Below are 24,913 nucleotides of genomic sequence, written 5' to 3'. Positions count from 1 at the left end.
CTTATTTTCACAATACAGATTCAGGGGAAACATACATTTTTCATTTATTTATAGACAGAGAACCGCAATGTCCAGTATAAAACTAACTTTATCTCACTGGATTAGTTTGAATGTGAATTCACACAGCTTCCACATTGAGGATACATTTAGCAAAATATCATTTATTTAATGAAAACATTATGTAACACCCAAATACCGCCCTGTGAAAATCATTTTGCCCCTGTACACTCAATTACCTGGTAATAACTGCTACCAAACACTTCCTGTAATTGTTGAGCAGTCTCTCTACTCACCCAATCTTCAATAAAGAAGTGTTTTTATTCAGGGACATTTGTAGGTTTTTGAGAATGAACTGCTAATTTCAGATCCTTTAACAATAGCTCATAAACGTTTAGATCTGGCTATAGACTAGACCCAGTCTAGGACAAAAAAAAACAAGTTCAGTGAAGTTTTCAATTGAACTGGATTTTGTAGTCCTAGGCTACAGTTGGCTTAATCTGTGTCTGTGAAACCGGCCCTAAATTTATTGCTGTTCAGCTATTCTGAGATAGACTTGGGTGGCAGGGATTACAGTTTTGCTGCATGATCCAAGTTCACATCAGATTCAGCTCACTGCGAATGGATTGACACAGAGCAAAAAGGATTGTTCATTTATTTATGATTATTAATGATGGTGAAGTCTTCCATGTCTGTTCAGCAAAGCATCCCCTAAACACAACACTAACCACACCATGCTGGACGTTTGATATAGGGTCAATCACCTGAATTGCAGCAGTGGTTTCTGACAGACAGAATAGGACCTGTGTACAAAAACATTGATACCTTCCTTCCTAGAATATTCTTCTGGGAGTCATGAAAGGTGCTTCCAGGTGTAAAGTACCTGCCCAGAATTTCCGGAGTATATTAAATAGATTTCCTTTAATAAAAAGGTATATATATTTTAACGGTTAGAGCAAATACTGGCCAAGGGACTGGGGGGAAAAATAAATCTTTGGAAGAGGTGGAATCATCCGGGTGGCATGGAGGTACAGGTGCCCACCACCAAGATGACCCTGCGGGCATCTTCTCCTAGCTGACTCATTCCTTTTCCGGAAAAGGTGTTTGCCCCGACTATTATACTGCAGTGGGTGTGCAGGCACCACAGTGTTTTAAAATGGCGCTATGTTTTCCCTTTAGAATTGCAAGCATTTGTCCCTATAAACAGGTACTGTACAGTAAATTAGGCATTGTGAGATTTATCAGCAACTTCGACTGCCTCCCATCTCTGGAATGAATGATTCAATAGAAAAACTAGTTGTAGAATGGGAGTGTCTGAGAATATACATATACTGTAGTAGCCATGTAAAAGTATGCATTATACACCTACTGACCTCAGGAGAATACGTAAGATCAGGTTACTGGCTTTAGATAGATTGTTTTTCAATATGCTCTTTGCACAGTACTCTGTAGCTATAAATAAAAACAACTAATAAAATACAAATTTAAATTGGACTTTCATTTGACAAGCTGGATTAAGTAATCACATTTACTGTTTTTCTTCAAAAACATCCACATTTTTGTACTTTCCTAAGCGGTTGTTGTTTGCATTTTTAGTGCTTATTTTACTTTTTCAAACCCCTCCAAATACTCCAAAACCAACTTGAATCTGAAACGGCACCTCACCACCTACGGTGCCACCATCACGCCTTTGGAGAACCGGTGCACACACTTGAGCTCAATTCCTGCACACTGGTAGAGTTGTAGAACCAAATGGAAAACCACCCTCACTGTTCCAATTCACTGGATTCCCTGAGGGGGTGGGAGTCACAGATCTGGTGGGTTTCATAAAAAGGTTTCCTGTTGATGCTGTGTGTGGTCAATTTTTTCACTCTAACTCAACACACACATCCTGTTGGCACAATCCGTTCCAGTGTGGAAGTTAAACTCTGCTCCTTCATTGGACACTTTGGGCACTATTAAGACAAATTAAGCATCACCAAGGCTTCACACATATCTATTTCAAGAGAAACATATCATAGGAAATTATACTTCAGACCAAATCTACAAAGTTCTTTCCTAGCAGCAGGACATTGCATTTCCTCTGCTCTATCCTGTGGACTGGAGGGTGAGGCCCAAAGGCAAGGTCTTCATGTGGCCGTGATAATTTGTTTTGAAGAATATATTATGCTGATACAACCGTGAGGCTGTGTAAAAATGCAAATAAAAACAGAATGCAATGATCATTTATCCCTATATTTAATTGAAAATAGTACAAAGACAACATATCAAAATGTTGAAGAAAAAGAAATTGGAAAAATACATGCTGATTTTGAATTTGATGTCAGCAACATGTTTCAAAAAAGTGGCAACAGGGCCATATTTACCACTATGTTGCATCACCTTTTCTTCAACATTCTTCAACAATACTCTGTGTTTGGGAACTGAGAAGACCAAATGCAATAGTTTTGAAAGTGAAAAGTTTTCCCATTCTTGCTTGATTCTATGCTTGGCCGCATATGTTGCTCCAAAACCTGTATATATTGTTCAGCATTAATAGTGCCTACACACAAATTCAAGTCCTAACAAGACAGATGTTCCCTCTCCTCTTTAGTCCAGAGGATGCAGCGTCCATGATTCCCAAAAATAATTACAAATTTTGATTTGTCAGACCACAGGACAGTTTTCCACTTTGCCTCAGTCCATCTTAAATGAGCTCGGCCCCAGAGAAGGTGACGGTGGTTCTGGATCTTGTTTCTTCTTTGCATGGTAGAGTTTTAACTTGCATTTGTGGATGCAGCGACATACTGTGTTCACAGATAATGTTTTTTGGAAGTGTTCCTGAGTCCATACAGTCATGTCCACTACAGAATCGCATCTGTTTTTAATGCAGAGGGCCCGAGGATCACGGCCATCCAATATTGGTTTTCGGCCTTGTCCCTTGCTTACAGAGATTTCTCTGGATTCTCTGAATCTTATAATGATATTACGTACCGTAGGTGATGAGATCCCCAAACACTTTGCAATTTTATGTTGAGAAACATGATTTTCTTAAATTGTTGCACTATTTGCCTGCGCAATCTTTCACAGAGTGGAAAGATCTTTTCTTCCCACCTTTTTTGGAAACAGGGTTGCATTTTGAGTGAAAGATAAAGCTCATAGACTGCATCTTTACTAAGGAGAACAACACTACTGGAGGGCACTCTATATTAAAAATAAAATAAAATGTTATGCGACTTTCAAAAAACCTTTTCCTCTTCTTAAGTTTTCATTTCATATGTCCCTCACATTAATAGGCTTAAAGTGGCTTTATGCTAGAAAATGTCAAAAGCCAAAGCCGACCTCTGAACAAACAGAGGCATTTCCATTTTTCATCAGTCTGGGGCTGTACTTACTTACCGTATCGTAGAGCGTTATTAGGTTTTGTGTCTGTTTGGCTTTTGAAAAGATAAATGCAATTCTGTCACATCTCACTGACTTTATTTGAAACAAATGCTTATATTTTCCAGAAATATCCCAGGTTTGACAAGGTGGAGAGGCACTTGTAATGAGAAGGGTAAAACGGATGTGGCATGGGTATAGATACATATATCCTTCAAAATTAAATTTTCACTTGCAGACTGCAGCAGTGGTTCTCAAAACTCTTAGAGCCCCCAAGATGTTACAATAATGTTGTTATGTACCTGAACTAGCACACCTGATTCGCTCATCAAGGGCTAGATTATTACATGACATGTTAAATCAGGTGTGCTAGCTCTGAAATGTTTCAGTTATATAGAACAGCTGGGTTTGATAACCACTGGATTACAGATTTGGCATACAATTGATGTATGTTATTTTAGATACTGTTGAAAAGGGTTTTGTCTGGCTTTTTGTCTGGCCTAGGGTGGTCAAGCAGCCTACGATTTTCAAAAAATCAGCAGGGACTGCTATCTTAACTTTTTAGTCTCAGGACAGAGAAGTGCTTTGACTGGGCTGAATGCAGTGGTGTAATGGTACCTGGAGAAATGTGTATACTGTAATTGTACCAGTCATACACCACCCTGTGTAGAAACTGTGTTGAAAATGATCAAGAAGGATGCATTGGTCTTTCAGCAAGCAGACCTATCCTACATTGAATTATTGTAGGCCTACTGCTGACAATTAGATAAATAAGTCTGTAACGGAGTTAGGAATTCATAGGTTTTAGTTTTTCCATCACACTTTTGTAATAAAAACAATAACAATCAATGTTTTAAGGTCCCAACAGTGCTTAAAGCATATTAGAAGAGCACTTTTATGACCTCTGGCAAAAAGCTAAGAAATGTAAGTTTGTGAGACTAGTTATCCTTTTCTTCAACACAGAGACTTAGCACATTTAGGTTAATGTTATTTTTGTAGTATAGGTAGCATTTGCGGTTAGAGCACCTGAACAGTAACCATAACATGACATATACACCGATCAGCCATAACATTATGACCACTGATAGGTGAAGTGAATAACACTGATACACCCATCAGCCATAACATTATGACCACTGACAGGTGAAGTGAATAACACTGATACACCCATCAGCCATAACATTATGACCACTGACAGGTGAAGTGAATAACACTGATACACTGATCAGCCATAACATTATGACCACTGACAGGTGAAGTGAATAACACTGATAATCTCGTTATCATGGCACCTGTCAGTGGGTGGGATATATTAGGCAGCAAAGCAAACATTCTGTCCTCAAAGTTGATGTGTTAGAAGCAGGAAAAACTTGCAAGCGTAAGGATCTGAGCAACTTTTACTAGCTAAATTGTGATGGCTGGACAACTGGGTCAGATCATCTCCAGAACTTCAGGCCTTGTGGGGTGTTCCCAGTCTGCAGTGGTCAGTACCTATCAAAACTGGTCCAAGGAAAGAAAAGCGGTGAACCAGCAACAGGGTGGTCCGATCCAACAGATGAGCTACTGTAGCTCAAATTGCAGATAAAGCTAATGTTGGTACTGATAGAAAGGTGTCAGAACACACAGTGCATCGCAGTTTGTTGCATATGGGGCTGCGTAGCCGCATATGTGATGCTTTGGGCAATGTTCTGCTGGGAAACCTTGGGCCTGTCATTCATGTGGATGTTACTATGACATGTACCACCGACCTGAGCATTGTTGCAGATCATGTGCACCCTTTCATGGCAATGATATTCCCTGATGGCATTGGCCTCTTTCAGTAGGATAATGCGCCCTGCCACAAAGCAAAAATGGTTCAGGAATGGTTTGAGGAACACAACAATGAGTTCAAGGTGTTGACCTGGCCTCCAAATTCCCCACATCTCAATCCAATCGAGCATCTGTGGGATGTGCTAGACAAACAAGTCCAATCCATGGAGGCCCCACCTTGCAACTTACACGATATGCTGCTAACATCTTGGTGCCAGATACCACAGCACACCTTCAGAGGTCTAGTGGAGTCCATGCCTCGACGGGTCAGGGCTGTTTTGGTGGTAAAAGAGGGACCTACACAATATTAGGCAGGGGGTCGTAATGTTATGGCTGATCGGTGTATATTCAGTCCATGAACTGGCAAGGTGAAACATTTGTTGTTATGTCCAAGACCAAGGCAGTTAACCCTACATGCTCCCAAGGCTCTCATGACAGCACCACACACTTTTAAAGGTGTATTGTGTTTGTCTGTCTGCATTTTGTGTTTTTTTGTGTGTGAGATCCAGGGTGGTTTAGGGTTGGAGTACTGCTAGTGTCTAAAGCGATTAGGAAGTAATTACATCTCAATGCAAAATTATAGATGGACCAGTGAGAACATTTAAATGGGGAATATCTCAGGCACATTTTGTAAAAATATTATTTCTCTGGGCTTTTTATCTTTCTTTTGGTGGATTGTTTTGACACACTCCTTAATTGGCTTGACATTGTGCAGTTGTAGAAAATTATAACACCAGATATTTGGAAAAAAGTGACAGAGATTTATTTGGCAATATTCCAATAATACATGATTTTTGGTACCAAAGAAAATAAAATGGAAAGAAGTGTGAAGAAGATGTTTAAAGCCAAAAGAGCAGTCAATAAACTGTATGCCCTGCATTTCCCATCAAAACCCCCAAACCCTCAGGCTATGGTGACGGGAAATAAATAGGGAGTGGCTGGAGCTTGTCTAAGGGAAGAACCATTATCCAATATATTATCCAACCCATTATCAAATATATTATTATTATAAATGTAATAATATTGAAAATATTAATAAAACAAATAAAACGCAAATCCACCGATTGTCTCCAACATTATTTGTAACATCCAATTAAAACATTAACTGTATTTGTCTACTGGTCATTTTTGCTTATTTTTATACGAGTACTACAGTAAAACTCCTACATATTGCCCATGTAATTAGCAGATTTTTCTTCGTTTTTGAAATGCTTCACTTGGGGTACTATGACGTGTAACATGTGCGACGCCGACAAACCAAACAGACTCGATATCAAGCAGTTATGGTGAGGCAGCAGTTTATTCAAATACACATTTCTATACGTTTAATCACTTTTCAACCCATCATTTTTATTGAACGTGTTAACTGCATTTCAACTCCAATCTACCATTTGATTGCAGGCTGTAGAAACGTGTTGTTACTATAATGTAAGCTTGTTAGCCTAGCTAGCATGAATGATTTAATGGTAAACGTCGTTGTAGTTTTGGACAAACTACTGTAGCCAGCTAGCAAACTCACTTAACTACTGTGACAGTGCCTTTTACTGCATATATATCCTTACTGTGTCTGGTGTGTGATTTATTTCACAGGGTCAAAGTCAGAGTGGAGGACATGGCCCTGGGGGTGGGAAGAAAGATGACAAGGTAAAAAAACATCCATATTAGATAGCCGTTCTATTAAATAACTGGCTACTCTAGTTACTTTGTCTCACAATATTAGGAATGTTAGTACATTTTGTCTATTTGATGTCTTAAACCATTGATTGACTTTCCAGGATAAGAAAAAGAAATATGAACCACCAATCCCGACCAGGGTTGGAAAGAGGAAAAAGAAGAGTAAGGGACCTGATGCTGCTAGCAAGCTACCTCTTGGTAAGTTCTTGGACTAAAATTATAACTATAGCATTTTAATGTATTGGCAAAGAGAGTGATTCTACCTTCTGATTGTTTAAGTATTTTCTGATTTTACAAATGCTGTTTCCCCATTTACATGTTACATATGTCTGACTGACTGAGTCTCTCTATCAGTAACTCCCCACACACACTGCAGGCTGAAGCTGCTGAAGCAGGAGAGGATCAAAGACTACCTTCTGATGGAGGAGGAGTTCATCAGGAACCAGGAACAGATGAAGCCCCTCGAGGAGAAACAGGAGGTACAGAATAAATCTCTTTGAAAGCCTTAGTCAGATAGCAATTACAGTGATTAGACTGTGGATGGTACTGTAATAAACATTGTCTAACTGTTGTGGTAACTATCAGCTGCAAGCCTCAAGATGATTTTGCCAAAGTTCAGGACTAGTAGGATGGCCTTTTGGGGTATATTTGGCAGCGTGAGTGAAGGATGCTTTATTGCAAAACAGGACAGCAATAATGTGACTTATTTTAGACTGAAGGCCTGGCAGGAAGAGGTAATTTTTGATTGAAGAGCTGTATTTTGTTTTATTAGTATTGAGGATAAGTTGGAGATTTAAGAAGGCATGCTGTATGTTTTTAAAGCTATGCTTGATGGTACTCTGTCCCACAGAAGTCAGTAGAGATATACAGATTTGTGTCAACTGCATAAAGGTAGATGTGGGAGGCTTAGGCTGCAAGCCAAACAAGATTGATGCACATAGAGAATGGGGTTGAAAAGTTGACCTTGAGGAAGTTCCATTGAAACAGCCTGTAGTTTAGATAGCAAGCTCTGAGAAGCTACATTTTACACAGATAAATCATTTTCAAAGCAGGCTAGCCAGTTCAGGACCTGAGGTTTCTGAGACTGTTGATTAGAATGAGATTACGGACAGAATCGAATTGAAAAGTTTTCAGTGGAAGTCAGGCAGTTGGAGTTGTGATAGTGGAGACCGAGACCGAGACGGCTCTAACCCAGAGTGGGTTAGAGCCACTGGCAGCAAATTCTTGACTGAATGACGTTCGACTACTTCTCTCTTGGCCAATCGGTTTATAATTTGTCCAAGACTTATTTTATTCACCCTTAAAATGGGTATGATTTGATGTCTTTGTGTCATTAAAACATGTAACACAACGCCATTAAACCTTCACACTGCACCCACCGTTTCCCGTTAATACAAACGGACGATTCCGCTTTGTCGTCCCGCAGGAGGAGAGGTCAAAGGTCGACGACCTGAGAGGAACCCCCATGTCAGTGGGAAACCTGGAGGAGATCATCGACGACAACCACGCTATCGTTTCCACCTCCGTTGGCTCCGAGCACTACGTCAGCATCCTGTCCTTCGTGGATAAGGACCTGCTGGAGCCGGGCTGCTCGGTTTTGCTGAACCACAAGGTACGTACCGGGTGTTCCATTAAGCTGCGTTGGGCCGTCGCCATGGCAAAGTATTTACCCGCCGTGCCTACTCACACGGACATCCCCGTGACCTGTACTATAATGTGTATGCAACCCATGGAATGTTGGAACCGAAAAGTTTAATACGCACGGTACACTGCTGTCGTGTGACATGTGCGTGCGTGCCCACAGGTCCATGCTGTCATAGGGGTCCTGATGGACGACACAGATCCCCTGGTGACGGTGATGAAGGTGGAGAAGGCCCCGCAGGAGACCTACGCCGACATTGGTGGACTGGACAACCAGATCCAGGAAATTAAGGTCACATTTTCAACAAAGTAGCGTCAACTGCAACAGATACTGTTAATGCATTGTTTAGGCACGGAGCTTTAAGAAATGAATGCTTTCTACAAAGAGGACAAGAGTACACAGCTCTTGGTAGTCACAGAGATTTGTTCTGTACCCTCATTGTAGATTGGAGGACAGAGTCGTTTGCTAGTGCTGGAATATTCCCTTATCAAACGAATGCTTACCAGTACTGATTAACAACTGTATTTGGAACTACCCCTCAGGAGTCTGTGGAACTCCCTCTGACCCACCCGGAGTACTATGAAGAGATGGGCATCAAGCCTCCTAAAGGGGTCATTCTGTATGGCGCACCTGGCACAGGTATGACAGCTGAACCAATGAAGTATACAACAGAACCACATTTGTATATCATATTTTCTCTAGCAACCACAAGGCTGTTATTCTTTGCACAGAATTTGACCAGAGAGGCACCTCTAAAGTGTAATAGTTTGACAATAATCATGTTGTCTGTTAGGGAAAACCCTATTGGCGAAGGCGGTGGCGAACCAGACATCAGCGACATTCCTGCGTGTGGTGGGCTCGGAGCTGATCCAGAAGTACCTTGGAGACGGTCCCAAGCTGGTCCGAGAGCTGTTCCGGGTGGCCGAGGAACACGCTCCCTCCATCGTCTTCATTGACGAGATTGACGCTATTGGGACTAAGAGGTAGGACTAGCTGTGTTTAGTCATGCCATGGTCCCTGAAGTTGGAGGTGGGGTGGGTGGGGCGACTTAATCATCCGTCATTGATGTTCAACAAGTCATCATCGATGGCGACGTCATCACAATGTCAAAAACCATCAAATGGTCTACTTATTCAACATTTTAACTATGGCAGGTGTAATTAGTATCGCCAAAGTATGAAAAATCTATATTATGTATCACTATGGAGTCGTATCTGAAAATAGGGTCGGTTTTGTTTTTGCTTGGAAGACCTGACGTCACATCGTTGTGTCATTGTAATACATTTAATTATGTGCTTTTTACATTTTCACTTCCTGCCCTAATATGAATGTGTACAGCCCATTAACTGTTTCCAATTCAGAAAGCAACTGATCAGATAGTTAGCTTCAGCACTTAAAATGAGGCGGAACAGAATCGGGCATCTCTCAGATTTGTCTGTTTGTTCCTGCACCTATTTTGCACAGATCCAGTATCAGTAGCACATTTAATTTTCCCGTCACAGTGGGCTTCACACTGTAAACATTGTACTGCAAGTTAACAGAGTGGCCTATTCGTCCAGCCCCTTTGTGTAGCCTCAGCACTGCCTGACAAGATTTTCTTAGCTATGTATTCTCTGCTATTCACACTATCAATGTGCTTCTTTTGTGGTTTTTGCTCCCTTTTCTGGGTCAAGCTGCCTGAGTAGGTGAAAAGACATGTTCTTCACACCCCCTTACTCCCTTCTGCTACTTTTATGCCCAACCGATCCATCTCTTTCTCGTGTTCCTGGACCTCCCGATGAAAAATAAAATAAAAATGAAGCATTGAGTAGCTTAACCATGCCAACGTGACCATTACATTTTTAGAGCACATTTTGCTTGATGAGAGCTTTTAAAACGTAATGCAATAACAAATGGGGTGTGGAACGTTTCACGTGCTGAAGCCCTATGCTGTTCCAACACAGTCACAGCAGCAGGCGAGGGTGATGTTCAGACAATGTGTACATCCAGCACTGGGGGTATGCATTATGGAAATGTGAAGTTCATTATAACAATAGGAGGAAAAAAATACAGTAGGCTCTTTTCATGCAGATTAATCTATGGAGCACTTTTATTGTTATTATTACACAGTAGGAGAAAGCGACATGTCACAACATGAGCCAATTCATGATTACATAAGGCATCCACCAACAAATGTTATGGCACTGAATGGCTATCGTTTTATAGTATTACTTTAGTCAGTTTAGTAATAGAATTCGTGGACAAAACAATTGCACAAAAAGCAAATGGTCATCAGCGGTAGAAGAGTAACACAGCTGACTCAAGCATGTCTTTGGATACACTCCAGCCCTGATGGGTTCCATAGCCACTCCAGGCAAAGGAGACAAAGTCCCCACACTGCTGTGGCGCTCCCTCAGGGAAAAACCCACCACCACCAATACAGTAGGCATCAACCTGACCACCTTTTGGCTTGGTCCCGGAGCAGATGGCTGTTGAGGCCCATTCGTAGTTAATTGCCCTGAAAGTGATGAAGCCTGGTTCCATCTCCCTTTGAGCGTAAGGGCCGTAAAATGCTTTGGTGGTCTCTCTGCTCCCGTAGTCGTAAACTATGGGAATGGAGGGTCCGTTGTCGCGCAAAGGTGCCCCAGCCATCCATTTCACTGGATAACTCTTAAACAGCTCGTACAGGTTTCCCCCATGCTGGGTAAGGAACTGTGTTTCTGTGTGGTAGCGCAGGATGGCGGTTTGTTTCCAGTCATTCACCCGTTGATTGTTGGGGACATGCCAGACTGACATGTCTTTTGCTTTGAGGTCATAGTAACCGGGGTTCTTGTAATCGTCCGAAGTGGAACCTTCAACCTGTCCGAAAGTGTTCATGTTGACCCAGTTGCCATCTCCCTCCGGCCTGAAGGGGTTGTTGCCCTGCTCGCTCGTCCACCGATCCCCCAGCGTGCACTTCCCGTGGATGTTGTTCTCGTGGACACTCGCCACCAACGTCCATGCACTTTCGCTTGAGGTCATGTCACAGAAGGTCTGGTACACCACCCCGTTCTCTGTGGTCAAGTAGTACAGCCCGTCCTCATTTTCGGAATATTTAGACTTGATTTCTGCACAGCTTCTGGCAACGTGATGGGATCTGTCTCTTATTGACTTAAGTTTTTGGTCCTCTTCTGGATGTTTGGAAAGTGTTGCTCCCACCAGGAGCATCAGCAAAAGAGTGTGGTACATCTTGACGGCTGCACCAACCTCAGATTAACCCAGGCAGGGCTTGAGGTTGAGGAGTTTTACTTCAAGGTAGTTAATCGGATTCTGCAGACAATCTTCAGAGGCTCACTCAGCTAAGCTTTTAAGGCAATATTTATACTCTGGGCTCAGGGTGGAGTTATACTCTTCCTTCCCTCTCATGCATAGTTCCCACACAGTCATACAGGTCCAGTTTGGACACGCTTACCCATTCACTTGAATACATTAAAAAGTAACTATAATTTGTGTTGTTCAAAAGGTAATTGATGTCTTCTGAGGTGGCTAAAAAATGTAATAGACATTTTATAGAAACTGTAAGTCAGAAAAAGCAGTGGAAAAGCAAAGAAAAGCTGTTTGTATCTGATGAATAGTAATTTAAAGTAATTATTTGAATGATTGATAGAAATCCAGTGAAGTGCTTCCTCAACATTTGGCAGTGTCATCTGGAACCAAAAATAAAAAATTGAACTGTGAGAAGTTGTACAAAAAATGTTCACCTATAATTGTCAAAAGCCATATTTTCGTTTTTGTAATGACCCCAAACACGCAAAGACAGTTACGACCGACTATGACCAGAAGTCTCCAGACTGAAAACATTGTTAGCTTGGCCTGTATGTATTTGAAGCTCTGTGAGATCACTTGGACAGGGAAAACAACAGGAACACTTCCTATGGTGACGTTCAGTCACAGTTGTCAGGCTGCCATTCTGTAATTTCTGTTTATTTCTGTTTAAATACCAATTGGATTACTTTGACTTGTAATATTTTCCCAATAGTTAACGTAATAGTACATTGGTTTTATAATTTCTTCTCAAATATTATTTGGTAGTGGTTTGTGAACATATAGTCAGCACTACTTGGATGGTTAATTGATGGCTCAGTTCTTGACATAGAATTACAAGAATTACAAGAACCAATTCCAAAAAAGTTGGGACATGACATACAATTCTAATAAAAACAGATGTGCATGATGTGCAAATAATTTATCCCTGTATTTAATTGAACGTAGTACAAAGACAACATATCAAATGTTGAAACTGAGAAATGTTATTGTTTCTTGAAAAATACATGCCCATTTTGAATTTGATGCCGGCAACACGTTTAAAAACAGTTGGGACATTGAATATGTCTTATCTCCATTATTTTGCATGCTGTTGTTTGTGGATTTTATTTATTTTTTAAAGCTAATTCCAAAAATAACAAAAAAATATTTTCATTAATAATCACCTCCCATTGGGCACAGTTGTTTTTGGGTATGTCCATTCTTTTTGGCCTAACAGCTCCTACTCTGTTTGTTCCCCTAATTAACCCTGTATTCAGTCCTACACATAGGGTCATACTTCAGTGTTTTTAACCAATTTCTACCCTCTCACTTGTCAGTCATTTCTTTGCCTCATCAGCTAATGTTGTTGTTAAGGAACCCTCCTATTTATATGGTTGCTGAATCTGAAGAATTGTGACATGTCAAAACATGAAAACACAGCTATAAAACAGGAACCATGCCCTCCCCACGTTGGTTGACAAACTACTGTTCAAATGTTTGGGGTCACTTAGAAATGTCCTTGTTGACGGAATAGCAAACTTTGTCAATTAAAATAACATGAAAATGATCAGAAATACAGTACAGACATTGTTAATGTAGTAAAGCTACTATTGTAGCTGGAAACGGCTGATTCTTATCGATTATCTACATAGACATACAGAGGCCCATAATCAGTAACAATATGTCCTGTGTGGGGCTGTCTTTGCTGACACGCCTGTGCAACATCGCGTGGCGGTCGGGGACAGTGCCTCTGGGATGGCAGACCGGGGTGGTGGTCCCTCTTTTTAAGAAGGGGGACCGGAGGGTGTGTTCCAACTATAGGGGGATCACACTTCTCAGCCTCCCCGGGAAAGTCTATGCCAGGGTTCTGGAGAGGAGAATATGGCCGATAGTAGAACCTCGGATTCAGGAGGAACAGTGTGGTTTTCGTCCAGGCCGTGGAACACTGGGGTCCTGGGTCCTTTGCTAAGGGCTGTCAGGTCCCTGTACGACCGAAGCAGGAGCTTGGTCCGCATTGCCGGCAGTAAGTCAGACTTGTTCCCTGTGCATGTTGTACTCTAGCAGGGCTGCCCTTTGTCACCGGTTCTGTTCGTAATTTTTATGGACAGAATTTCTAGGCGCAGCCAGGGGCCAGAGGGTGTCAGGTTTGGGGACCACACGATTTCGTCTCTGCTCTTTGCGGATGATGTTGTCGTGTTGGCCCCTTCAAGCCAGGACCTTCAGCATGCACTTGGACGGTTTGCAGCCGAGTGTGAAGCGGTGGGGATGAAAATCAGTACCTCCAAATCCGAGGCCATGGTCCTCAGTCGGAAAAGGGTGGCTTGCCCACTTCAGGTTGGTGGAGAGTGCCTGCCTCAAGTGGAGGAGTTTAAGTATCTAGGGGTCCTGTTCACGAGTGAGGGAAGGATGGAACGGGAGATTGACAGACGGATCGGTGCAGCTTCTGCAGTAATGCGGTCGATGTATCGGTCTGTCGTGGTGAAGAAAGAGCTGAGCCGCAAGGCGAAGCTCTCGATTTACCGGTCAATCTACGTTCCTACTCTCACCTATGGTCATGAGCTTTGGGTCATGACCGAAAGGACAAGATCCCGGATACAGGCGGCCGAAATGAGCTTTCTCCGCAGGGTGGCTGGGCGATCCCCTAGAGATAGGGTGAGAAGCTCGGTCACCCGGGAGGAGCTCAGAGTAGAGCCGCTGCTCCTCCACATCGAGAGGGGTCAGCTGAGGTGGCTAGGGCATCTGTTTCGGATGCCTCCGGGAAGGTGTTCCGGTCCCGTCCCACCGGGAAGAGACCCCGGGGAAGACCTAGGACACGCTGGAGGGACTATGTCTCCCGGCTGGCCTGGGAACGCCTCGGTGTCCCCCCGGAAGAGCTGGAGGAAGTGTCTGGGGAGAGGGAAGTATGGGCATCCCTGCTTAGACTGCTGCCCCCGCGACCCGGCCCCGGATAAGTGGAAGATGATGATGCTATGTCCTGTGTTCCAATGGCATGTTATGTTTGCTAAGAAGGAAGGCTATCACTCCATTTTGCAATGCACTGTGGACAGCCCTTGATTGGAGCCAACATCTGACGAAGGTTCTTCCTTGTGATCCGAACACCTCAAACATAGATTTGTCAAAACATGAAAACACAGCTTGTAAAACAGGAACCTTGCCCTCCCCATCCAAATCAAGCTCAGTGGAGATTATATGAACCTAGTCTAGAACTAAATATGCAAACCCAGTTGAGTACTCCATAGAGTTACAGAGCATTATTATCCCTTAAATAACCCTACCCTATATCAATCACATTTATTTTATAAAGCCAGTTTTACATCAGTTGTTGTTTAAAAAGTTATTATACAGGTACCCAGCCTGAAACACCAAAGGACAAGCAGCAGGAGTTAATGCACAGTGGCCAGGAAAACTACAGTGGGGAGAACAAGTATTTGATACACTGCCGATTTTGCAGGTTTTCCTACTTACAAAGCATGTAGAGGTCTGTAATTTCTATCATAGGTACACTTCAACTGTGAGAAACGGAATCTAAAACGAAAATCACATTGTATGATTTTTAAATAATTTGCATTTTATTGCATGACATAAGTTTGATCACCTACCAACCAGTAAGAATTCCGGCTCTCACAGACCTGTTCATCTTTCTTAAAGAAGCCCTCCTGTTCTCCACTCATTACCTGTATTAACTGCACCTGTTTGAACTTGTTACCTGTATAAAAGACACCTGTCCACACACTCAATCAAACAGACTCCAACCTCTCCACAACGGCCAAGACCAGACAGCTGTGTAAGGACATCAGGGATAAAATTGTAGACCAGCACAAGGCTGGGATGGGCTACAGGACAATAGGCAAGCTGCTTGGTGAGAAGGCAACAACTGTTGGCGCAATTATTAGAAAATGGAAGAATTTCAAGATAATGGTCAATCTCCCTCGGTCTGGGGCTCCATGCAGGATCTCACCTCGTGGGGCATCAATGATCATGAGGAAGGTGGGGGATCAGCCCAGAACTACACGGCAGGACCTGGTCAATGACCTGAAGAGAGCTGGGACCACAGTCTCAAAGAAAACCATTAGTAACACACTACACCGTCATGGATTAAAATCCTCCAGCGCACGCAAGGTCCCCCTGCTCAAGCCAGTGCATGTCTAGGCCCTTCTGAAGTTTGCCAATGACCATCTGGATGATCCAGAGGGGGAATGGGAGAAGGTCATGTGGTCTGATGAGACAAAAATAGAGCTTTTTGGTCTAAACTCCACTCGCCGTGTTTGGAGGAAGAAGAAGGATGAGTACAACCCCAAGAACACCATCCCAACCGTGAAGCATGGAGGTGGGGAAAAACATTCTGCAAAGGGGACAGGACGACTGCACCGTATTGAGGGGAAGATGGATGGGGCCATGTATCACGAGATCTTGGCCAACAACCTCCTTCCCCCAGTAAGAGCATTGAAGATGGGTCGTGGCTGGGTCTTCCAGCATGACAACGACCCGAAACACACAGCCAGGGCAACTAAGGAGTGGCTCTGTAAGAAGCATCTCAAGGTCCTGGGGTGGCCTAGCCAGTCTCCAGACCTGAACCCAATAGAAAATCTTTGGAGGGAGCTGAAAGTCCGTATTGCCCAGCGACAGCCCCGAAACCTGAAGGGTCTGGAGAAGGTCTGTATGGAGGAATGGGGCAAAATCCCTGCTGCAGTGTGTGCAAACCTGGTCAAGAACTACAGGAAACGTATGATCTCTGTAATTGCAAACAAAGGTTTCTGTACCAAATATTAAGTTTTGCATTTCTGATATATCAAATACTTATGTCATGCAATAAAATGCAAATGTATTACCTAAAAATCATACAATGTGATTTTCTGGATATTTTTTTTTTATTCCGTCACTCACAGTTGAAGAGTACCTATGTTAACTATTACATACTTCTACATGCTTTGTAAGTGGGAAAACCTGCAAAATCGTCAGTGTATCAAATACTTGTTCTCCCCACTGTACCTACTAGGGTCCAAACTTAGGAAAAAATCTACAGAGGAATCAGAGGGGTGGCCTGTCCTTCAGGCTGTGTCGGGTGAAGATTACAAGAATGCATTATAATCTGTGACTTGATCTATGATGTGTGAGGTTAAACAAGGTGGTGTTCACCATATCAGTCTTATTAGAATAAAGCCTTCCTCCATTTCAATCAAAAGAGTGTAGTACCTTGCATCTTTAAATGGGACTTCTTAAAGTTTGATCTCTTGCTTCAAAGGCAGTTATAGTTAATGATTTAGTCACTGATCATGAACTAAATATGATTTGCTTGTGTGAAAGCTGGCTAAAGCCTGATGAATTCACTGCCCTATATGAGGCATCTTCTGTTGGCTAGTTTTAGTCCTAAAAGCTATGCAGGCCACACAATAATTTTTCATAGCTACTATTTATAGACCCACCTGGGCTGTACACAGTGATCCTCAATGAGTTCCCAGAATTCTGATCAAACTTGGTAGTCGTGTCAGATAATCTAGTTTTTGACGATTTTAATATTCACATGGAAAAGTCATTCTGGGGTATTTTGCATTGGCCTGAGACCTGAGATCTTTCCAGAGGCCATGTGTGTTTGTATTGTTGTGGACTTTACCACAGAATGAGAGGGGTCTAGATACTTAGGAGTTATCTAGAATGTATTCACTTTACAAGCAGTTCCATACAACCTACCAGTGTAGGTTGTATGGAAGCCAGCCCTTTACCAGTGTAGGTTGTATGGAAGCCAGCCCTTTACCAGTGTAGGTTGTATGGAAGCCAGCCCTTTACCAGTGTAGGTTGTATGGAAGCCAGCCCTTTACCAGTGTAGGTTGTATGGAAGCCAGCCCTTTACCAGTGTAGGTTGTATGGAAGCCAGCCCTTTACCAGTGTAGGTTGTATGGAAGCCAGCCCTTTACCAGTGTAGGTTGTATGGAAGCCAGCCCTTTACCAGTGTAGGTTGTATGGAAGCCAGCCCTTTACCAGTGTAGGTTGTATGGAAGCCAGCCCTTTACCAGTGTAGGTTGTATGGATGCCAGCCCTTTACCAGTGTAGATTGCTACCAGACTTGGCTTTCTAGGCAATCAAGGGTAAATTAATCTGTTTTCAGGCCAGCAGCTTGCTAGCAGTTAACACTGATAACTGATCTTGAACAAAATCTTGGTCTACAACAGAGTTATCTTCCCCTCTGCATTCTTAGGAAAGGATGCAGTCAGGGCTGATGTTAGGGCTTACTCCTCGGTATTTCATAATAATAAACACACATGGTGTGTAGAAAAGTGAAAACTATCATAATTTGCATTGAATCAATGCATTTGATTAAATCATTTTAAGATTGTTAATGGGAATGTTTTGGAGTTGAATTGCATCATGTGGTTTAGAATCTGGACCACAGGACGTTTTGGCTTTCAATGACAGAATTGTATTTGTGTCTGTAAGTTGTGTTAAGTGATAGGAAATAAGGACACTTTTTTGTAATTGAATAGATCTTATCTCTATTCTTGTGCCTACTGGTGTGTTCGCAAATGGCCTTTTTAAAGCAAATTCCAATAATAACAAAAATATTTGAATGAATAATCACCTTCCATTGGGTACAGTTGATTTCTGGTATGTCCATTCTTTTTGGCCTAACAGTTCCTACCCTGTTTGTTCCCCTAATAAAACCTGTATTTGGTCCTATACACAGGGTCATACTTCAATGTTTTTGACCAATTTCTACCCTCTCACTTGTCAGTCATTTCTTTGCCTCATCAGCTAATGTTGTTGTTGTTAAGGAACCCTCCTATTTATATGGTTGCTGAATCTGAAGAATTGTGACATGTCAAAACATGAAAACACAGCTATAAAACAGGAACCATGCCCTCCCCACGTTGGTTGACAAACTACTGTTCAAATGTTTGGGGTCACTTAGAAATGTCCTTGTTGATGGAATAGCAAACTTTGTCAATTAAAATAACATGAAAATGATCAGAAATACAGTACAGACATTGTTAATGTAGTAAAGCTACTATTGTAGCTGGAAACGGCTGATTCTTATCGATTATCTACATAGACATACAGAGGCCCATAATCAGTAACAATATGTCCTGTGTTCCAATGGCATGTTATGTTTGCTAAGAAGGAAGGCTATCACTCCATTTTGCAATGCACTGTGGACAGCCCTTGATTGGAGCCAACATCTGACGAAGGTTCTTCCTTGTGATCCGAACACCTCAAACATAGATTTGTCTGTCCATAACACTTTTTTCCTCTGTCCAGTGTTTGTGTTTTTTTTTGCCCATCTTAATCGTTTCTTTTAATTGGCCATTCTGAGATGTTTTTTTTCTTTGCAACTCTGCCTAGAAGGCAAGCATCCTGGAGTTGCATCTTCACTGTTGACATTGAGACTGGTATTTTGTGGGTACTATTTAATGAAGATGCCAGCTGAGGACCTGTTTGGTGTCCTACAACAGGGCAATGATCCAAAGCACAGCTCCAAACTATGCAAGAACTATTTAGGGATGAAGCAGTTAGCTGGTACTCTGTCTATAATGGAGTGGCCAGCCCAGTCACCGGATCTCAACCCTCTTGAGCTGTTGTGGAAGCAGCTTGACCGTATGGTATGTAAGAAGTGCCCATCAAGTCAATCCAATTTGTGGGAGTTGCTTCAGGAAGCATGGGGTGAAATCTCAAACAAATTGACAACTAGAATGCCAAAGGGCATGGCTGTAATTGCTGCAAATGGAGGATTCTTTGACGACAGCAACATTTGAAGGACACAATTATTATTTCAATTAAAAACAATTATATATAACCTTGTCGATGACTATTTTTCCTATTAATTTTGCTATGTTTCCTATTCAAACTCATGTCATGTTTTCATGGAAAACAAGGACTTTTCTAAGTGAGCCCAAACCTTTGAACATTAGTGTACGTTCTGTTGTTTATGCCCCCGGGACTAGACACAATCCTCCCCCTCCTTTTACTGCTGTACCAAGGCTTCTGTGAGTATCTCTATTCCTTAGCAAATCAGGTTTTTTATTCTGTTGCACAAACTCGGGGGCCTTATTATAGTTTACAGTTTGTCTGAGGCTGGAAGATCCCCGACCAACTCTATATGGCACAACCATATAGGTGTCAGGTGATGTTCTGGTATCATATTGACTGTCGATACGGAAACCAGGTGTATATTGCTTAAGGGATTAAGGGTTCTGCCCACTGTTCCGGTTCAAACAAGGCTGGTTTGCGTTACTATTTTTTGCTGGCTGAATTAGAAGTACAGTGAGCACACTAAAACAGTGATTGGGGAACTGTTCGGATGACTGTGTCTTCTGCAGGTATGACTCTAACTCGGGAGGGGAGCGAGAGATCCAGAGGACCATGTTGGAGCTGCTCAACCAGCTGGACGGTTTTGACTCTAGAGGAGATGTCAAGGTCATTATGGCAACAAACAGGATAGAGACATTGGACCCTGCACTCATCAGACCAGGTACACGAAAACAAGTGTAATGATGCAGTGACTAGGAATCTTTTATTCAAGCTGTGCCCACCTAAATGAATTCTGACCTTGCATTGTTTCCATCCTTGTCCCGCAGGCCGTATTGACCGTAAGATAGAATTCCCCCTGCCAGATGAAAAGACCAAGCGGAGGATCTTCCAGATCCACACCAGCAGGATGACTGTGGCAGACGATGTGACCCTGGACGAACTGATCCTGGCCAAGGACGACCTTTCTGGAGCTGACATCAAGGTACGGCACGTTGTAGCAGTTGGCAGCGACAGAACGATAAGGCTGACGGCAGGAGTGTAGCCAACTCAAGAGGTTTTGCTGCAGTCCTGTGCCACCTGGTTTAATCCATTTTCACTGAAGGGTTTGGCTCGTAACTCCCATCCTTATCCCTGCTGTCCCTCACTTTCTCTCCCCTCAGGCTATTTGTACAGAGGCAGGGCTGATGGCTCTGAGAGAACGCCGGATGAAGGTTACCAACGAGGATTTCAAGAAGTCCAAGGAGAATGTTTTGTACAAGAAACAGGAAGGGACCCCGGAGGGACTGTACCTCTAACCACAAGGGCCACACTTACCTCAGCAACCACCCTATTCTTTAGCTTACTGCTTGATCTACTAGGAAAGCTTTTCGTATTTGTTCATTGTATCTCTGGACTAGATATCGCTAGCTGTTTGCTATTCATTAATGTCGCTGTAAAATAAAAGTTGGCTTTCTGAACTAATGAACAGTGTAATTATTGTCTGTTGATACCATAAACTGCTTAGTACAAACAGAATAAATCATTTAGGACACATTGGTTCCTTTTTCAATAAGGTTGAGCTTTATAATGGCTTCATAAGCATAACATGTCTTACAACAAACATGTCATGCCCTTTTAAGCACTGCTTAAAATAGGCTTTATAATAGGCTAATTATATTGAAATGCTTGGATAGTGTTTTTCCTTTCTTGGAATGTAAGTCAGGATTGTCATTTTGGAGAGGGAAAAAAAGGCCAATATTGATAGATGTGCTGCAGGATGACTTTCATAAAGACTAAGCCACATGACATGGCACTATAAAGTCTGATCCATTTGGTCATTCATTATAGTACACTGAAATCTGTTATACCGTATGATCCAGTACTTTATCCAACTAGTTAACAATTGCTGTAATGTCCACCTAAATTATTATGATAGAAGTAGTATAGCGATTTAAAATTCAACATGTAGCTATATAAGTAATACAACCAATTTTAAATGGTAGCATATTTGTTTTCAGCAAGTTTACATTTTATTTGGTTAATGTAGCTTTTGTTGCTCGGGACAGTTTCAATTCATGGATTTGGACGATGCTAATAATGCTAATTCCAGGCTGGGACAGGTGAATAATGACTTGTAGAAAATTATTATGGGCCTTCAATAACGACTCAAGGTAAGTGTTGTTTCACCCAAATGAATCTAGGTCAAACTATCCCTTTAATGTGCTCCAACTTGATTAAGGAGACTGAAATAAAAACAAAGCTACCTAAAAAGCAGCTAGTTCGATGTCACTTACACAGTCATTAATTGTAGCTTAGAGCATTCCACTCCCACTGAAACACAGGCAGTGATTACCAAAACAATGACAAATTGCATTGCCCTTGAAAACTAGCTGGTAACAATCAGCTAGCAGCAAGTTATGCATTCAGTTCACTACCTTCAAAGAATGGCCATGCCTAGCAAAATATAGTACTCCTGTGGTATTCCAATTTGGCCCAAAGCCAGTTCCACTAAATGTTTTCATTGCAACCCCCTAATCAGGGTCTTATTTAGAAATGGGACACCAGGTGGATGTCTTATTGATGAGGTAGAACACTAGGGTAAGTCCCTGATTAGGGGGTTGCTATTGAACAATGGAGTGGAACTGGCTTCGAGGGCCAGATATTAATACCATGACAGTGCTGGATTATCACACATAGAAGAGGAGTCATACAGCTGGTTTCATGGACACAAATTAAGCCTAGTCTAGGACTAAAAAATCTAGCTCAGTTGAGTACTCCATAGAGGCCCACAGAGGTACAGATACCATTATAATCCAATAAATAACCCTATCCTAAATCAATCAAATGTATTTTATAAAGCCCTTCTTACATCAGCAGCTGTCAGAAACAATGATTTTACAGATACCCAGCCTGAAACCCCAAAGAGCAAGCAACAAGTTAATGCACAGTGGCTAGGAGAACTACCTAGTAAGGGCCACACTTGAATGAAACCTAGAGAGGAACCAGAATCTGAGGGGTGGCCAGTCCTCTTCTGGCTGTGCTGGGTGAAGATCATAAAAATACTTTGGGCTGTGTCCTCCTAATAAACCTTGTCCTCACAGTTAAAGGTTTCTTCCCCATTTCTACCCTCCCAGTTTTCATGATGTTGGTTCGCTATTGGTGGTTAGCAACACTCCTATTTATATAGTTGATGAATTTGATAGATTCTGACATATGAAAGCACATAGTTCGTAAAACAGGAACCGTGTCCTCGCCAAAAACAATCAAGGTCAAGGACTTGTCCATTTTGCTTGACTTTTTAGTCTTAAACTACTCTTAATCTGTGTCCGTTAATATGGCCCAAAGAGTTAGAGATTTCAGCATTACATAGACATGCTTCAGTTCATCTCTCGGAATTGGTTCTGTCTTACATACATACCCTTAACTACAGTAACAAGATGCTAAACCTCAATTTCATAACAAACACGGATGTCGGGTTTTGTCCCATGAAGCTTACTTTTCGTCTTGTTATCCTGATCCATGTAAAAGACACACTCAACTTTTAAATCTAATACTGTAGATTTCTCTTTAGCGGGCCCTATGATTGAGTTGGATCTGGCCCAGGGGGTTTGAAAGTGAATGCTGAGGCACTGGATTGTGACGCATCCTCTCAGTCTCTGTCTGGCACGCCCCCTTCCACTGCTGGGATGCTTTGTCTCTGAACCTATTACAGGAGCTGGGCCACTGGTTCCTTCATGGTCTCTCATTCAGTCTCTAAGAGGATGCTACTCGTTATGCCAGGCTTTTTTTCTTTGTGGGATGTACTGAACCATAGTTGTTGTTGGGGCTTAGGTGGATTGTTTGAGAATTTTGAAGACCCTGAAATGATTAGTGGGGTATCTGGGTCAATAGGGACCTCAGGGATGCTTAACTCAATGACTCCGGAATAGTATTTACCAAGGTTATATCAGAGCAGCTATGAAGTGGTGTCCTCATTTGTGGACATACAGGAAATGTTTCTTGGAAGATCTTATGTAGTTTGGTCTTTAAAAAGTGTAATCTGTTTAGGATCTTATATTGTATAAGACAGTGTCTGGAGTTGATGGAACAGGTATGGATGTTTTCTCTGCCATTTTTGCCAAGGGAGGTTTCAAAACCTCCAAAGCCTTGGTTGCACCAAATGAGCCCTCCTGGCTTCAAATGATAGAATTTATCTCCATCATTTCTTTTCAGGGATGGGGAAATAAATTGAATATGTGGGTTGCAAATAATATATACATTTTTTTTTTTTTGTGAATTCCAATAAATAATTTGAATGAATGAACTCCTCCATTAGGCATAGTTGTTGTCTTTGCCTTCGCTAGTACTGTTGCTGTTAAGCTACACTCCTACTTATAAAGTTGCTGAATCTGTATATATTGTGAGATGTCCAAACACAAAAGCACATAAAACTTGTAAAACAGGAACCATGCCCACCCCACCCTGGGGAATGGAGCCCAGGTGACAGTGGAGACCAAAATCTAATTATTAGGCTTGAATGTCAAGCGCTGGTGAATGTCAAGCACTGGCTAAAACTAGGTAGTGCTCATCACATGGCTATTGAGTTTTCTCCTTGTTTCTCCAGCTGAGTCTTCTTCAGACCGCCATCCCTTCTTCAGACTGCAATCTCTTCTTCAGACCGCCATCTACCAGTAATGCCAGATGGGGAGGGATAAACGTTACGAGACTGTTGCTAAGGTATCATACTGACTGGTTCTGAGTTAATGGATTCACAATTACCTTTGCTCTTGCACTCGCAAACACAAGAACTCAAATGCAGATAGGAGATATTAGCCAATGCTGTGGAAGCCTGTCTCACTGGGTGCCTGACAGTGATGTTGCCTCAAACACAGGTTCAAAACAACACCACAGCGGTTGACATGGCCGGAAAAAAGCTGTGCTTCTCAAAAGTATTCACCCTCTTGGAGTTTTGTAGATTTTTTGAAATTAAAATGGATTCAATTAGTTTCAAATTTAAAATGTTTCTACAAAGGTTAACTACAAATCAAAACAGAAAATAATTACATATTCACCCCTTTTTTGTAATTCAGCAATTTTCAGCTCGTTCCACCTATTCTGAATTGGACTGAGGTCTAGACCAGTGTTTCCCAATCCCGGTCCTCGTGACCCAAAGGGGTACACGTTATTTATTCTTGCCCTACCACTCACATGCCTGAATCACTCACATGCAAAAAACGTGCACCCCTTTGGGTCCAGAGGACCAGGATTGGGCAACACTGGTCTAGAGCTTTGGCACGGCCGCTCCAGGGCAATTACCTTTTTATTTGTAAGTCACTCCATTGTGTTTTAGGCTGTATATTGGAGGTCATTGTCTTGCTGGAAGATTAATCTTCTTCAAAGTCCCACGTCTCTTGCTGATTTCAGCAGGTTTTCTTCCATGATTTCCCTGTACTTATCTGTATCCATTCT

General features: G+C 42.1%; 2 protein-coding genes across 2 annotated transcripts; one reads left to right on the top strand and one right to left on the bottom strand.

The window, feature by feature from the left end:
• The first annotated feature begins 6,388 nt into the window (after positions 1-6,388).
• LOC105015471 (26S proteasome regulatory subunit 4) lies at positions 6,389-20,947 on the top strand. Its single transcript, XM_010878661.4, has 11 exons — positions 6,389-6,452; positions 6,757-6,810; positions 6,942-7,038; positions 7,195-7,319; positions 8,267-8,452; positions 8,645-8,773; positions 9,025-9,121; positions 9,276-9,465; positions 20,056-20,207; positions 20,314-20,468; positions 20,647-20,947. Exons 1-11 carry the CDS (start codon positions 6,450-6,452, stop codon positions 20,779-20,781), a joined length of 1,323 nt encoding a protein of 440 aa, XP_010876963.1. The 5' UTR covers positions 6,389-6,449; the 3' UTR covers positions 20,782-20,947.
• On the bottom strand, positions 10,296-11,891 carry LOC105015470 (intelectin). Its single transcript, XM_013137429.4, has one exon. The coding sequence runs from the start codon at positions 11,687-11,689 to the stop codon at positions 10,754-10,756; it is 936 nt and encodes a 311-aa protein (XP_012992883.2). The 5' UTR covers positions 11,690-11,891; the 3' UTR covers positions 10,296-10,753.
• Positions 20,948-24,913: the final 3,966 nt, after the last annotated feature.

The sequence above is a fragment of the Esox lucius genome, chromosome 15, assembly GCF_011004845.1.
Source record: "Esox lucius isolate fEsoLuc1 chromosome 15, fEsoLuc1.pri, whole genome shotgun sequence".
Lineage (NCBI taxonomy): Eukaryota > Metazoa > Chordata > Actinopteri > Esociformes > Esocidae > Esox > Esox lucius.
This window is presented reverse-complemented; position numbering and strand designations above follow the sequence as displayed.